The sequence below is a fragment of the Pelmatolapia mariae genome, linkage group LG10_11 (genome assembly GCF_036321145.2).
Source record: "Pelmatolapia mariae isolate MD_Pm_ZW linkage group LG10_11, Pm_UMD_F_2, whole genome shotgun sequence".
Lineage (NCBI taxonomy): Eukaryota > Metazoa > Chordata > Actinopteri > Cichliformes > Cichlidae > Pelmatolapia > Pelmatolapia mariae.
The window spans coordinates 3,221,110-3,237,388 of NC_086236.1; the positions used below are offsets into that span (position 1 = coordinate 3,221,110).

A 16,279-nucleotide genomic window follows, 5' to 3' on the forward strand; every position below is an offset into this window, starting at 1 on the left:
AGAGAAAAACCCAAGAGTCATATGACCCTATATGAGCAAGTGTTTTGGCAACAGTGGGAAGGAGAAACTCCTTTAAAAAGTTCAACAGATATTTCTTCAACTGGTTAATGAGATGCCGGATGATTTCAGGTTGCTGATCTAATCAGAAACTGTTTACATTTTAACCCCTTATCTGCAAAGACACTGAACAACACTGAGATCCAAGGATCAACCAGGGCTGCAGCTAAAGAACAGAGGGCCTGGGGTGGGGGTGGGGGGACAATGCACACCAGAAATTTGATTGGCTGCCCCACCAAAAATTTTGATGTCAAATTACTAAACTGTGGTTGGAAATGATAGGGGAGGACAAAAATCCCTCTTTGATCCTGCAGGGGGCGCTCTTGAGTGAGTGCAGAATGAATGGGGCTCTATGGAGCCGTAAATCCTGTGTGGTAAACAGCCTTCTGGAAGTTTTCATCTTATCAGTTACAGAGGAGGCTGGGACAGCAGATTCAGTTCCACTTTTAGCTTTCTGCTGATTTTAAAGATTTAAATGGAAGTTGAAAATAAAAAAAAAATTCTGTGACAGCACCACTTTAGTACTTTACTCCATCCTTCATTCTGATTTGAAGCGTGATGCGAGCACCTGTGAAGAAGTTCACTTCATCTGGACAAAACTGTGGACCGTGTAAAAACACATGATCCACCCAACTTAATGGTATCCAATTAGAGGAGCTATAAAATTAAAATGATCCTTCTGTATGTTTTTATGAAGGAGGACCTACACAGACCACATCTGTGTTTTGTATCAGTCTGTAAACACATGTTAACCTGGGAGAACTGCTGGAGCCTCCAGTGGCCTTCAGAGGAACTGCAGCTGTTTTTGGACCAGGTTTTTGGTGTTGTTGTGCTTCTCTCCTGTTTTATTTTGGTAATCCTCCTCACAGCCTCTGTTGTGTGCCCCTTTGTGGTTCCTCGCTCTCCTTTTTCGATCCTTGGCTCCGTCCTCATTACTTTCACCTGCATTTGTTTCCTAATTAGCTCTCAGTGTATCTACAGTCCTGCTGTCTTTGCTCCTCATCAGGTTTTGAGATTTTCATTGTATTTCTGCTGAGCCCTGCTGTGAATATGATTAAAGTTCACCTGTGTGCATGAATATTTCTCATATTTGCTTATCATGCTTGTTGTGCTTCCTTACATGTAAATCCTTTGCCTTGTTGAAAGATGCTCAATATTCCTGCCTTGGCTCTATTTTTAGACTTGGAAATGTAGACACTGTGTACTCAGGAGTCAGAGTCGGTCGCCATATTTAAACCCTGACAAGTATTTTTACCTGCTGAAAAGGAGACGGAGAGCTTCGAATATCAACCGACGGCTCGGAAAAGAAAATCCAAGCAAGACGCCGTCAACGAACGTTCAGTTAAATGAGCGACAGCTGCAAACATTTCCTTTAACTTTCACACATCTGGAAAAAGGAATGGAGAAAAATAATAATAATAAAAAATCTGTGTGCATATAAAGAAAATGTTAAGTTTTGTATATTTATTTAATCTGTTCAGATTCTTGAATTTGAATCCACACTTTGAAGAAATCTCTTTCAAAACAAGACCAACAGACACACAAAGGAAGCAACGTCATCACACACACGACCAACATGACAAGAAGACGCACAATCCAGAAAACATCTGCCTGTCGAAACGAGAACCATCCAAAGCACAAACTTCAGCTCGCTAACAAAGTCATAACCAATATCGTTTCCTTAATGTTGTCAATTCAAACAAAGACTTTCTTATTCCATAAATAATTGTGAAATAAATAACAGTCAAAAATAATAAACACACCAGAGCAGTAAAATAAACCACAATCACTGTAAAGAAAAAGAATTGCATTAAAGCTCGTTTCATAAAAAAAAATAGGGACAAAAAGTCCCTAAAACCAGATTTGTGTCTCAGGTATTGGACCACCAAGGCCTCCACCCACCCAGACACCCACTCCACAGAGCACCAAACCACCACACACTGTTTGCTGTTTTAGAGGTTTTAAATTTAAATAGATCTGATTTCTCGTTCTGTTCAGAGTCCTGTTGGGTTTTTGGATTTTCTGGAGTCTCAGCTGTTGTATTTGAGTTTCTGTCACTGTTCAGTGTCGCTGTAGTTTGGATTTCTTTACTCGTCAGTGTGTTTTTTGTTTGCTGGTGAAGAGTTTGTTTGAGTGGATTGTTCCTGCCTGTGCTGTGTCTCTGTGTTTAGCTGTCTCACTTTGAGTTTTGTGATTGTCTTGATTGTCTTGACCTGTCTCTTTCCCTTGGCTGTTTCCCTGATTACCTCGGGGGTTTAGAAAGTCCCACCGTCCTCTGGTCTGTTGTCTGGTCTTTGGGTGACCTCTCCGCTTCTTCGGTTTTCCTAAATAAACACTTGTTTTTTTATTTCTCCGGTCTGTGTTAGGAGTTATCCCTTTGGTTTGACTCTGCATAGACTCTACCATAAATAACATAAAAGTCCCGATCTTTTACTCAAGTGCTACCCTTAAATAACCGACAATATCCTGTTGGAAAGTTAATTCTAATGTTGCTCTGATCCAGCCTCGTGTCTTTCAAATATACGTTCACAGTTATTACTAATAAAGTGACTGCAGGCTGAATGAAGACTTTATTAAGACTTTTAATCCCAGACTTGTGTCACTTTAACACCACTAGCTGGAGGAAGCACCTTCTTTCTTTTAGATTTTGGATCACAAAGAAATGAAAGAATGACATGTGAAAACATTACATAATAAGTATCCCAAAAACACATCAGGCTTCTAAATGCTGACGACAAATGAACTCTATGCAAGTCTGAGCAGGAAAGTTTGACTCATTTGTTTTACGGTTGCACATCCTGCATAACTTTCTGGAAGTTCAACGCATGATCCCAACCCCCATGATTAAAGTCCATCTGGAGGCCAAATTGTAGCATATTTTTGATATATTTGTGCACAATGATAGGATCTGGTCATGTAGTGGTCGCTAGAAAAAGTTGCATATGTCCATAAAACCTCTTGCAGTGGGACACGGTCATATTTTGCAGTCAGATTAGAGTGAAGGGGCAAAACCTGGAGCGTGGATCTCCCCGTGTCTTTACTAAAACCTCTAATCGATGAGTTTTGTGGCGTGTTTAAGTACTTCAGCACAGATATAGTCGGGGAGGTCCTGAATGACCTCACACTCTAAAAAACAGTCACAGTGATACTGATGAACTATCCACACACTCAGCGTTATTCTTATTGGCCTCATAGTTGTGGAGTTGCAGTACTGTGCAAAAGTCTTGAGCCCCCCCTCATTTCTTTACATTTTTCCAGAAAATGTGAAATGACTGAAACATACATCGAGAGGGTCTTGATGCATTCTCTATCATCCAGGAAAGTAAATCTCCAAAAGTTGATTCTGTTCATCTGGACGTAACGTTTTCCCACAAAACGTCCAGATGAACAGAATCAACTTTTGGAGAGATACATCGAGAGACGATGTATGAGCTGAAAACCTGTTTCCCTTCCTTAACGATGGCTCCTTGACTGAGACACGCTGAAGGTCCACATGTGTCTCTTGTTTTTTGACTTTCAGACAATGTTTATCTGCTGTACATAGTTTTTCTCAGGCCACTTCTTCTTTTGTCCTCCACTTGTTCAGATTCCTCAAATTCTAAATAACAGACTGCACAGCAGGCTGAGATGTGCCAAGTCTTCAGCTAACAGCTCTTTGGGAATCAGCTTGTTGGTGCAAAAATGCTGTTTTATGTCAAACTGTGTTATCTTTGGTATTTTTCATAGATTAGACTAAAGAAATAGGAACGAATGTGTTTTTGTGAAAAGCTGCTAATAAAAAAGTGCCTGAAGATACAATTTAAAACTTTCTTCTTTGCTAAGTTGTCTGTTATGTTTGGACACAAATGCTCAAAATGGTCAGGGACAGGACTGGACTGAAAAACTCTGAAAGACATTTTAAGGAGTTTGTGACCGAAACAAAAAAAGAGGAATGAGTCTTTCACCACCGGTGCGTATCTGCAGAGGCCTTCCATGGTTATTTGGTACCTTAACCTTCCAGTTCTTTACAATAATGTTGTGATTTTGTAGGATATTATGAAACTATAGAACTAAAACAATGAAGGTGTTGTAGCCCTAGAAATGCTAATATACATCATATTCCCTTCCACTTCAGAATCCCCCCTCCTTAGTAAAAGAAAGGAAAGAAAAACTCAAAAGTCAGCAGTTTTCCTTATTTTACTTCTATAATTTCAAAACTACAACAAAAAACATAAAAACATGGTACTAAGAGTCTGTGTAGGTTCTCAGTTATCCAGATCATAATATTCATATGATCATCATATTCATAAGAGCTGGACCTTTTCTGAGGCTACGTCCACACTAATGTCTTTTCGTTTGAAAACGCATCGTTTTCTCTCCGTTTTGGCCTCCCGTCCACACTGAGACGGCGTTTACCCCGAAGGAAAACGCAGCGTTTTGAAAACGCTCTCAAAAACACATACATTTGAAGACGGTGCTTTCGTGTCGCAGTGTGGACAACGAAAACGGAGACTTTCGAAAACAATGACGCATTTTAGTCATGTGATGCAGTCATGTGACCAATTAAACTAAGATAGCGGAGGGCATTATACAGCAGTTGTTTTGTTTGACAGCCCTATTAAAGATTAATATCAGTCTGTACATGCTCCAGATGCTTTTCTTCAAATTCTTTAATTCTCACTCGCTTTTGAAACTTTGTACTTTTGTGTTACTCGCAGCAACAACTCCACCTCATTGTTAGTCCATTTAAAAAACTCGGTGCTTTTCCTCGACATTTTGCTGCGACGTTTCAAAGAGCCGGAAAGTAAATAAGCGGCAGACAGAAATGAGGCAGGTCGAATCGTCTTGTGTTTCACGCATGTGCAGCACTGGAACGTAAGTGTTTCAATGTGGATGCACAACTCTGTGAAAACGACTGAAAACACTAGTGTGGACTCGGAGAGTTTTTAGACGAAAACGCCGTTTTCAAATCTATCCGGGCCAGTGTGGACGTAGCCTGAGATGCTTCACCAGAAGGTGGAGAGTCTGTAAACCCTACTGGGGGTTGTCCCATTCACACCTTGGCTCATGACATGCATGGTTAATAGTGGGTCAACGACCAGCTCCAAAGGGGACAACCCCCACTAGGATTTAAATACCTGGGACTCTCCACATTTTGGTTGGAGAACTGAAGCAGTCTCTTGGATAAGAGGTGAAGAAAAGAAAAAGAGCAGGATAGCTACGTGACTTATTTATTTGGTTTTGTTTGGAAGATTTGATAAAGAATAATTTAGACATTTATTTGAGGCGAGGAGCTTGTGCACATAAAAGCAGCACCTACAGTATTGTTTTATAAAGCAGCCCCGGGGCTGTGTTTCACCTGCATGCGTGACATTTGGTACACACATGTAACATCAACAAAAAAGGCTTGTTTCATGTTTTTAGTCATGTGGTTTAACTTAAGATAAGATGTACCGCATTAAAAACATAGTTGGGAAATTCCCTCAGGACCAGAAATAAAATATAATTTTTTTTTTTTTCCTGTTGCTTTCGTTTCTGGACCCAAATGTTCGATGACCCAACTGCTGCTCAGTTTAGTTTGTCATTAGTTGAGCATTTGTTTTACTATTTTTTATTATTATAAAGACTTTGATCTTATGTGGACTGGAGCAGTGAAAGTTCATTTATGTTGGTGTTAAAGAGGTTTAGCTGAGAAAAAGAGGCGTAATTTCAACTGTATGTCTCAGTCTTTGTACATGATAAAGAAATGCATGAAGGGAATCTGTCAGCACAACTCTGTGGGTTTAAATTATAATAAATGTGTAAAATAAGAAGTTTTGTTAATCCATTTTAAACTGTGGAGACAGTGTAAAAATCAGATATTTCTATAGCAGCTGGCAAAACCAGAAAAAGTTCTGTCATTTACTTGTTTACATATTACTTAATAACGTCGGTATAGTATGAATGTCTAAGTCCGAGTGTTTGCTGGGCTGATTCTGGCCCCTGGGCCTTATGTTTGACAAACCTGATATAGGGGGTATTTATCAGGGTAAAGATTTAAATCAACCCAAAGAGATAAGGACTGATTACATCTCCTGATTCTTTCCTTTTTTTCAAGTACATAAAGTTGTCTAAGATATTTTTTCATACTATTGTTCCTACTTTTATTTCAGTGAACTATTTTTATTTATTTTTTGATTGATTTGATTTTTTTATTTATTGATTGCCACAGCTATAATTTTAGTTATTGCTTTATAATTAGCTTCCTTTAAAAACCTAATGTAGTTATATGTTGTATATGCATCCTTCATGTCGATATTGTTACTTTTTAAAATCCGCTAAAGGAGCCGCTGCGGTTAAACTGTTGAAATGGAATGAAGTAAAGAGTAAAATAAAATAATAACCGTGTGACTCCTGGGTTTAAACTGCCGTGTGTAAACCCCGCCCTCGTGTTCCGTGTCGGTCGGAAATACGTCACGTTTCTGAAGCTAAAGATGCTCCAACTCCGCTGTGAGAGTGACTTTAACATTAAGTTGTAGTCTGTGGCAAACTTTGGCCACACCTAGATCCTGTCCAAAAAAAAAAAAAAAAAAAAAAAAAAAAGGTTTATTATTTTTTATTTTATTTTTTTATTCTTCCTCTGGTGCGTTTGTTTGTGTGTCGGCGAGTCCCGGCGGCGTAACCGGAGAAGGGCCTCACAGAGAGGGGAATGCAGGACTGCAATGGAGCACAATGCAATACAGGTAAAGCCGATGTAATTTCCAAATAAAGCCGTTTATGTCGCTGGTGGCCGGCCGTTTTTGACCTGTTGACGTGGAGAATATTTTAAGCTAGCGTCGGCGCGGATTGAAGCCTGAATTCTGGGTTTTATTTCATTTACTTTGGCCATGTCGTATTGAGTGTTTTCTCATATCAGCCAAACCCAGGCACGGAGAGTTGCTCTGACTGCAATTACAACTTTATTCAGCCAGGCTCAACTTTTTTCTGGCTCCAAATAAATCGGTGATATTTGTATATTTCGTGGGGGGAAACAATGGGCTGTGACACCGAGCTGTCGCCTCGTTTCCTATCCTACCCAGCCGTTAAATTCCAGTTTAATATTTCTGATATTTTCTCCGTGTTAATGATTAATTTCTTTGTGTGTCGTGTCGACAGTTTCTTCCTCCGGCTACCAACCCCCACCCACACTAACAAGAAGCACATTAGCTCAAAATAAAATTAAATTCTTACCCTGAAAATATCAGGAAACTTTTACCCTCCTTTTTTTTCCAGCCCAAAAGAAAAAGCAGCCGAGCTACCATCGACATGTTCTCCATTTTTATGAGAATTAATTCCCAGCCCGACGTGATATTAGAGATTAGAAATATTTTTCAGGACTAGGTGGAGCAGTGTTGCTTTTAATAGGAAGCATATTGATATTATGATCAAATCCTCCCCGACATTTTGTCTCCGCTGTAATTGGCACAGTTTTAAGGAGGAATCTTATTATTGTGTGTTTGCGTGAAGGGGGAACTGAAATGTGGAGTTGTTGTTTTTTTGTCAAGGCTATTTCAAGTGCAAAATAAAAAAATCAAAATAAAATAAAAATCGAGCGAGCAGGAAACACGCCAGAGGACACACAGCGAGGGCAGCCTGGGCTTTATAAGAAATAAAAGTCATTTATTTGGACTGAAATCCTCCATGTGTGGCGCTGCGTGGATGTGGGGGATATTTAATATTCCAGTGCTGCTTGTATATTTTTATAATGTCTCTGTTTAAATATTAATTTACTGCAACACTGAGAGTTTTTCCTTCAGTGCTGAACTTGTGAGCTTTTGAATAACAGGATATACCCAAGGTCAATACTGCTCGCTTTATTTAGTTTATTTATTTATTTATGTGCAAAGCAGGAGACGTTTTTTAATTTCTCTTCCTTCCTGGGTTGAAAACAGTGTTAGAAAAAAAAATCTCACTGCATTATTGTCAGAAATATCACGAGAACTGACGCAGGCATGGTGCAGATTAAGGGTTTCCATCTTAAATTCCTGTGTGTGTGTGTGTGTGTGTGTGTGCATTTTAGACAGAGGGCTGCCTCTCACAGCTCAGATTATATTATGTGCCTCTTATTTTCCTGCCTGTGGTAGGCTGGAGCACTGCTTCAGCCCTCCCCCAGGGCCACGGGGGAAAAAAAGGAAAAAGATACTGGTAGACTGGGCTACACTGGATAATGGCATGTTTATGACACAGAAAGCTCACTTCATGCTGGTATTTATCATATATTCTCACTGTAATTAACTTAAATACATGTATGCAACTAATTCAGGGGCTGAAACTGGTTCTGCAGGACTAAATACTGACTTAGTTTGAGTCCTTTTCCTGCTTCTAATTAGAGTCGGGGGATACATTGATAAGAAAATGAGTCAGAAACTAATTTAAAGGTGATTTTTGTGTTTGTTAGTGTAAATGAGCTCTCCTCCTCAAATGCCTGCATGTCGGTGATTGATTGGTTAGACAATGAACCCATAAAACGTACCTATAAACTAGTTTGTCTGTTACAGCTCTTTGTGTTCCCATTACTCCAAATTCCTTCAGAAAGTTTGTTGTGTGTCTTTTCCCGCCTTCATACTTACAAAGATCTTCCTTCATGGTTAATGAGTATTCAGCTGAGTTTACACATTAATACAAAATGAATCTGAAACTAATTTTAAGGTGATGTTTATGTTTGAACTTTGTGTAACTGTCTGACTGAAGATCACTGATCGGTTGGTTATTGATCACACAAATGACCTGCAGACATTTTTATGTTACGTTGTGTTTCTTGATTGGGTTTGATCAGATATGAGCAGCATAAATGTTTACAGGTGATCTTATTGGAGGAAATTAATCGCCTCTGCTGTCGATATCGATTGATCTTCAGTTTGTTAAATGTGAGCTGAACAGTGAATCTTTGCTTACAAAGATCGTAAATGACATAGTTGATTAGTAGATTTGTAAAAAAAAAAAAAAACTCAGAAACCAGTTTAAAGGTGATTTTTCTGCTAGTTTCTTTTGTTAAATGTGACCAAAAAAAGTAAATTTTTCTGTTCCTAAGTGTAAAAAAAATGATCTCATTGATAAATTCAACAGAAAAGAAGTCGTTTATTTTACTGTGCTGTGTTCACTTTACTCAGTTTTCCAATCTAAAGTTATCATTTCATGGATTCATTGATTAGGAGAGCCTCAAACATTTTGATGAACAATTACTCAGAACTTAACCAACCCAACATTGAGCTTCAGCTCATGTGAGTAAGTAGAATTTCTGTATGTATTTAAACGTGTATAAAAGTGAAGACATCTGAGATTAATTGATTTAGATCATGGAAGGAAATGAACGAGCGCTGATACTGATTTGTCAGTGTGGGGCAGCTGTGTGTTAAACGTGAGCTAAAGACAAAAATTGTTACTTTGTTGGGTTTTTGTTTTTTCTGCTTCTGCCATTTAAATCTTTTAAACTAAATTGCTCAGTGAGTCGGTTCATAGATTAGCAGCTGAACACAAATCAATCAAATGTGATGGTGATCTTTAAGGTCAAAATGTACGTTTCTTTCTTATGTGTTTGAGTAATAACCTGAGTAATAAGTACATAGTAAGTTGTATTTTTGTCATCTATCTCTACTTAGGCACATTTTAATATCTAAAATGATTACCCAACATTAAACTAAAAGTGTTGTGTTGGTCTTCAGATAATAAATCAGAAGCACAGCAGGGTCATTTTCTGTTGAGTAAGGTTACGTGTTTAATAAAAAATGACTTTTATTTCTCAAAATATCTGACTATAGGGTACTGAATGATTACTGGTGTATTATATTTATAATATAGCAAATATCTTGGTTCAAATATCTGCAGCTGCGTTGCTAACAGTGAGTGGATTTATGGTTGGTAGATTATCAGCAAATGATTTGGTCGTTTTTTAGGTTAAACTTTGTGGACGTGGAGCCGAAAAGTACATTTTCTCAATATAAATGAGATCTGTGCATAAACTTCCAGTTTGTATGAATGACTCACATCACAATCACAATTTAAGCAAGAAAATCCTCTTATTTCCAGCTTAATTACACTTATGGTGCTTTGAGCTTATTCAGTCTCCACATAGCACCACTGATTCACTAAAATACAAATTTTGATGACCAACAAATCACCAAAAGTTTGTTTTTCAGCTCGTCCGATTTGAGCTTTTCCTGCTCACACGTGTAGAAACTGAGACATCTCAGATCATTTGATTATGTGCCACAAATAATCAGCAGTGTTGCTGTTGAGTTTTGTCTGTGTATGGTTTTAAAGAGAAAGTTTCTCCTCCTGTGTCAGCGTGAGATGATTTGTGGTTATGTCTTAGCTTGCTGTACTTTTGTTTTTTCCTGCCCATACCTGCACATATCTACGATTCCAGGGATTAACGTGGTAGTCGTAGGATTAGTTGCTGGGCTTGTTTTTCTGTAGCTTGAACTAAATTTCTTACTTTCTTGTCTTCCTGTTCCTTTATTTTATTTCTTCATGTATTAAGAAAATAAAGTTTCACGGATGAATGGAGTAGTGTATGGACAGACGATAACCCAGTCCTGTTTCTCATTATTGTGTAACTCCTTACCAAGAATCATCCACATTTTCATTTCTGGCTTGTTGAAATTTGAGCTCAGTGGTATTTGTTCTTGTTTTTTACGGCTCTTATATCTACAGACATCTACACCCTCAGGGTTAATTGATTAGTCGACAACAGAGGAGTGAAAAAGCAGCTATTTTAACGACTCATTTTACAATCACTAAGCAAAAATTTAATCCCAGCTCTTTGAGTGTTAGGTGAGCAGTCATTTTGATTCTATTACTCTTTGTGTTCCTGCTCGTTTGGCTATAAAAGGTTCGATCTCCACAAATAATCTGCTTAATCGATTGACCAAACAAACTGATTACAATATTTCGTCAATACATCAACATAGAGCTGGGCGATAGAACGATAACGATATGTATTGCGAAATAACTTTTTCTCGATAGAAAAATTAAACTATTGCGATAGGCCTCATCTCTCTTGTCCTCTTTAAAAAAAAGAACAGCCAATCCAAATTAAGTAGCGCAGAGCCGAACCAATCACAGCCGCAGCGTCACGTCACGTGACTTGTTACGTACAGCACAAGTGCCAAGGCGCACATGTGTATTTGTTTTTGCAGCCGTGCTGCCCAGGTAATGAAGGAAATGAGTTTGCCGACTAGAGAAAAATCAACCGAGAGCGTGAGCGAAGGTTACCGAAGAGAAAAGAGATGATGGTTCCAATGCCGGAGAGATTGTCGAACGGAAGGGCCATAGAAGTTCCGTAGTGTGAAGGTATTTCGGCTATTTCAAGTCTGACAAGAAACAGAGTAGCGCGCTGTAAATTGTGCCGAAAGCAAGTCTGGAAATACAATAAACCGGTGCATGCTCAATCTCTGACTGAAAGCGCTAATTCGTCATTCGGCTTTTGTCAGACTAAAGTAACTGTTAAAACTGTTTGAAAAGCTAAGCTATACAACAAGGAGAGATTGAGAATTTCCTTTTAGTTCTCAGTTTATTTGATATTGACAAAAGTTAGTCAATTTTGTCTGTTCTTCTGTAAAACGAACTAAGATTTATTTTTAGAATTAATATTTTGTTTCTAAGTGGAATTGACAATTTAGTAGTTTGTTTTGTTTGTTCTATTTTGAAACTTAAACGCTTTAGCGGCTGCCTTTTGTGTAGTTTGCAATATTTGCCTTTATTTATCTGAAACTGAAGTCTCATGTTCCTTAAGTACATCTACCCTGTTAAACTTATTATGGGAAATAAATATTTAAATCAAAACAAGCTGCAGATTATTTCACATTTTACTTGTGAGCAACGGCACATTTAAATCTTACAAATATAGTTATTTGGCTTATATCGTGATATATATCGTTATCGCCTGAAATGAAAAAAACAAATCGTGATATGAAAAAATCTTATATCGCCCAGCTCTACATCAACGTTTGTTCATGGAAAAAATCAAATTTTTTATTTTCCTCTTGTGGTTAGTTGTTTTACTCTGCTTTAATATTTCTGCTGTGTTTTCTTATTGATCTGCCAACAATATTGATGATTCATTGATTTGTTAGACGACTATAATTTAATTTTTCATTTCCTGATTAAACACATTAACAATTTTTCAGCTGAGCTTCCAAAAAATATAATTTTTGATAAATTAATTCAGATTTTATTTTTTTAAATAAAAAATACAAAATAAGTTTGGCTCCTGCTCTCAGATGTGAATATTTACTGATATTTGTTCCAGTCTTATTACATATTAAAGGTAATGTCTGAGGTTTAATTAGACTCAACTATCACTTTTATTACACTTTTATATACATGTATAAAAAAGCTGATTATTGTGTTTGTAAAAGTGTATTGAAACCTTTAACATGTCAGAGCTTTATTCCTGGGAATGATCGTTTCTCTTTTTCCAAACCATAACTCTCATATTTGTGACTGATATTTACGTCTGTAGCACTAAATGCACATCACCCTAGCTGTTCCTACTTGTAACTGTTTATTAGTTCTGTAGTGTAAATTTTGAGTCAGTTATCAGCCAATAATCCATCAATGACTAACCAAATTATTCACTTAATTTTATGATATTACAGTACTATTTTCTTAATTTTATAAAGTACAGCATCTGTTTCTTTATGGTAAAAACCAGAATTGAGGTCAGTATTTAACAATAACACTAACTGTGGATCTGTGGCTTCGATGGATTGGTTTTTATAAGCGTGTCTTTCATACAGAAGATCCAAAAGATCCGTAAACTTTTGTTATAATCCAAGAAAAATAAAAAAAACTAAACTAAATATGTGATATTGAGGAAACTGATGAGGAAATACAATAATTTAATATTAGTAAATTAGTAAATATTAATGACTAAAAGTCATGAGGTTACACATCACAGCTCTTCCTCACTGATGGGCCGATAATGACCCATCATTTACCGATGTTGGCTGAAATTTGTTTACTTAAATGTTCAGAAACTTTGTGAAAAAGAGCTCAAATATTATGAAACAAAGTATTTTTATGCCAAAGAGATTGCTGTTGCTCTGGGATGTAATGGGATGGAAAAATCTACCAAGTCGTCATTTCAGTCATCGCTGTCAGATGTTCACGATCAGTTCCTCCATAATTTTCTGCTCATTCTGAATATTTGTGTCAGACTTTACGAGACTTCACGGCGTTCTTACCCTACTTTATTTTTATATGTCCTTAATCTGGTTTGTTGTTCTGCTTGGAGAGTTTGTCTGTTTTTAGCAGTCTGCACAACGTTTGGGAACATTTCATGGTAACTCGGTCTCTTCCTGCCATCTTGAATATGTCGAAAATTAATCTCGATTTTGCATTTTCTTCAACGTCATCTCGTTCTCTCGTCAGATATTGTGCTCTATTAAGAGCTTAAACTCATGTGTCTAATATTTAGGTTGTAATATTTCAATCGGTGCCTTCACAAAAATTGCAGTAACGATATTATCGCGATATCTAAGAATGGCACTGGGTTTTTTGGGGGTTTTTTGCAACATAAATAAAATTGTGAAATGAACATTTTTCACCTGATATCTGAACCTATTAACTGTCAACATGTTTGAATCTGACCGTCAATATCACAGAAACCTATGAATGGAGACCTACAGATTTACCATACTGACTGTGATGACATGACAAAGTTGTGATGTGTTTGAACAACATGTAAAATGAATAGTAAATTAAAATCATATAAACACATGTTGCGACATTAATGACGAATTATCAATAAATAGAAGATTTAATACCCAACATGTTCCTTCATAACGTGTCTGATGACACCCAAACCCTTTCTTATCCCCACGTTGTTCCCACCAGGAAGATGAAAAAAATTACAGTTTCTGTTAAAATACGAATAAAAACGTTGAATGAATGCAGTAAATGCGCGTAGCGTGAGCGCATTAAACAAATGTGCTCGTGGTGGATGGAGTCGTAAGTTTGGTGCTCAGCTACAAACCTCTAAACCTGCTTCAACACTTTGATAAGAATCTGGTGTTTATGACATTATAATGCTAATATAATGGGCGATCGTGGCTCAAGAGTTGGCAGTTCGTCTTGTAATCGGAAGGTTGCCGGTTCGAGCCCCGGCTCCGACAGTCTCGGTCGTTGTGTCCTTGGGCAAGACACTTCACCCGTTGCCTACTGGTGGTGGTCAGAGGGCCCGGTGGCGCCAGTGTCCGGCAGCCTCGCCTCTGTCAGTGCGCCCCAGGGCGGCTGTGGCTACAATGTAGCTTACCATCACCAGTGTGTGAATGGGTGGATGACTGAACGTGTAAAGCGCTTTGGGATCCTTAGGGACTGAGTAAAGCGCTATACAAATACAGGCCATTTACCATTAAATACAATTTTAGCTAAACTAACTTACTTTAAAGTTCAGTAGCATATCTTATCATGTTTGTAGTTATGCTATAGTTGAATCTCCCTGTCGTTGCTGATGCTGCCTTTGACTCCATTTTATTTTAATTTCGTGTATTTTTGTATGAATGTGATTTTACTAATACACACATATACAGCTATGAACACCAGTACTAAGAGTGTAGTGTACTATAACATAAGAATCTCTTACCTTTTTGACATAATATTGAGCATTAATTTTGTTTTTCTTTTAGTTATTGACATTTTTGAAAATGTAATTAAGAAGTAGGATTGACTCGTCAATATTTAAGCTCATAATAGTGTTTTTATCATTATGAATAAACCCAAAACATTCTTACAGTGAGCCAATAAATATTATTTAGGATTTTAGATCAAACTTTTTAAGGCTCAAACATATGTATGTGGCAGATTTCTAGTTGTATGTTATTATTACAGGTTAAAAATGCATACTTATAGCAGTCATGAGACTCAGTATTAAATGCGTAGTGTATTATTATACCACTCATTTAATGTAGAGTATTAAATGAGTAGTTTACAGAAGTGTCTGTTACTGAGATAACGTTGTTACGTTCCTTAATGAACCTCCTTAAAGCTGAAACTGTTACATCTTTATTAGGATGGAGAAAATCTGTTTGTTGTTCCTTCTTCTGGGGTGATTTTCATCTAAATCTAATGTTTCCATCTTTAATGAGTATCATTTTATAAACACATCAGTTTTATGGCAGCTTTGAGGCTTGTTAATGTCAATAATGTTCCCACGTCACTCTGGAGTAACTTTACGTTCCTTAATGACTAATTTAAAATTAAAACTTTACTCTGTTGCTTCTTCATTTGGACTTCAAACCCGTGCTTCCGTGACTGTCTGCATGTCTGATGGTTTATTTTTTCCCCGGTAGTGTTTTAATAATTGTCCTCTGGGGCCACGCTGCTGCTGTAATTGTGCAGTATTCGTCTCCAGTGATCTTACATGTGTTTTATTCTCGTATGTTGCAATGTTTCCACGGAGACGCTGTGTTTTATTTAATCTCCTGCGGTTCTGTAATTTCAGTTCCTATAGCTGAGTTTTTCTGACATGCAGCAGCGGCGACCTTGTGCTGTCTTCAGCTGCAGCAGAAGAACACAGTTAATATAAAACTCTGAGAGGCTGATTCATGTTTTTGGTGTTTTCGTGAGTCTGCTGAGTTCCACAGTGACGTAGTTAAATATCATCCGCTGTCTGTTTTTACATTGTGGTGCTGTTAGTGTTGCTACCTGACTCCATGTGTAGCTGATATGTATATTTTCTGCCCTATCTTTCTAAAAATTGATCCTGGGCCTGCTGCAGCTGGTCTGCAGAGCTGCAGCAGCGGGTGGGGGAGGGCTGCCGGTGGTGGTGGTGGTGGGATAAATGGGGGAGGGCGTTCTGGGTGGGGTAGGGTGGGGGTTGTGGATAATCGACACAAGAGTGGGAATTTGTGAATATTCAGGGGGAAGGAGGAGGTGAAACGTCACAGCGGCTACAGGCCGAACAGGAAGGACTGGTTGATGTTTGGGAGCAGATTCCCCTCTGTGCTGATTCTGCTTCTGTGGAAAGAGCAGAAAATGAACTCGATTTTATTTTGTGAATCTTCGATCATGAGTAAATGGAGAGCAGCTGCGCGACCCGCCACACCCTGAGCTTATACACTGAGCTCTCTTTATTTTTATGTGGATAAGAGGCTGGGTGAATGTGACCTCTGCCTGATTTATTTCAATTCACGCAATGTGGAAAAAACTCCAAACCACCCAGCTCTCTGCTGTTCCCTTAAATATCAGGACTTCAGTAGTTGGTGGACTCAAAGTTTAGCTC

At 37.9% G+C, this 16,279-nt stretch overlaps 1 protein-coding gene across 1 annotated transcript in view; it reads left to right on the forward strand.

Moving 5' to 3' along the window:
- The first annotated feature begins 6,659 nt into the window (after positions 1 to 6,659).
- zgc:77151 (uncharacterized protein LOC337153 homolog) overlaps positions 6,660 to 16,279 on the forward strand; it is a 47,511-nt gene continuing 37,891 nt past the window's right edge. The window contains exon 1 of the mRNA XM_063486266.1: positions 6,660 to 6,758. Coding sequence (XP_063342336.1) covers positions 6,738 to 6,758 — 21 coding nt within the window. The 5' untranslated portion in view covers positions 6,660 to 6,737. The remainder of the gene's footprint in view (positions 6,759 to 16,279) is intronic.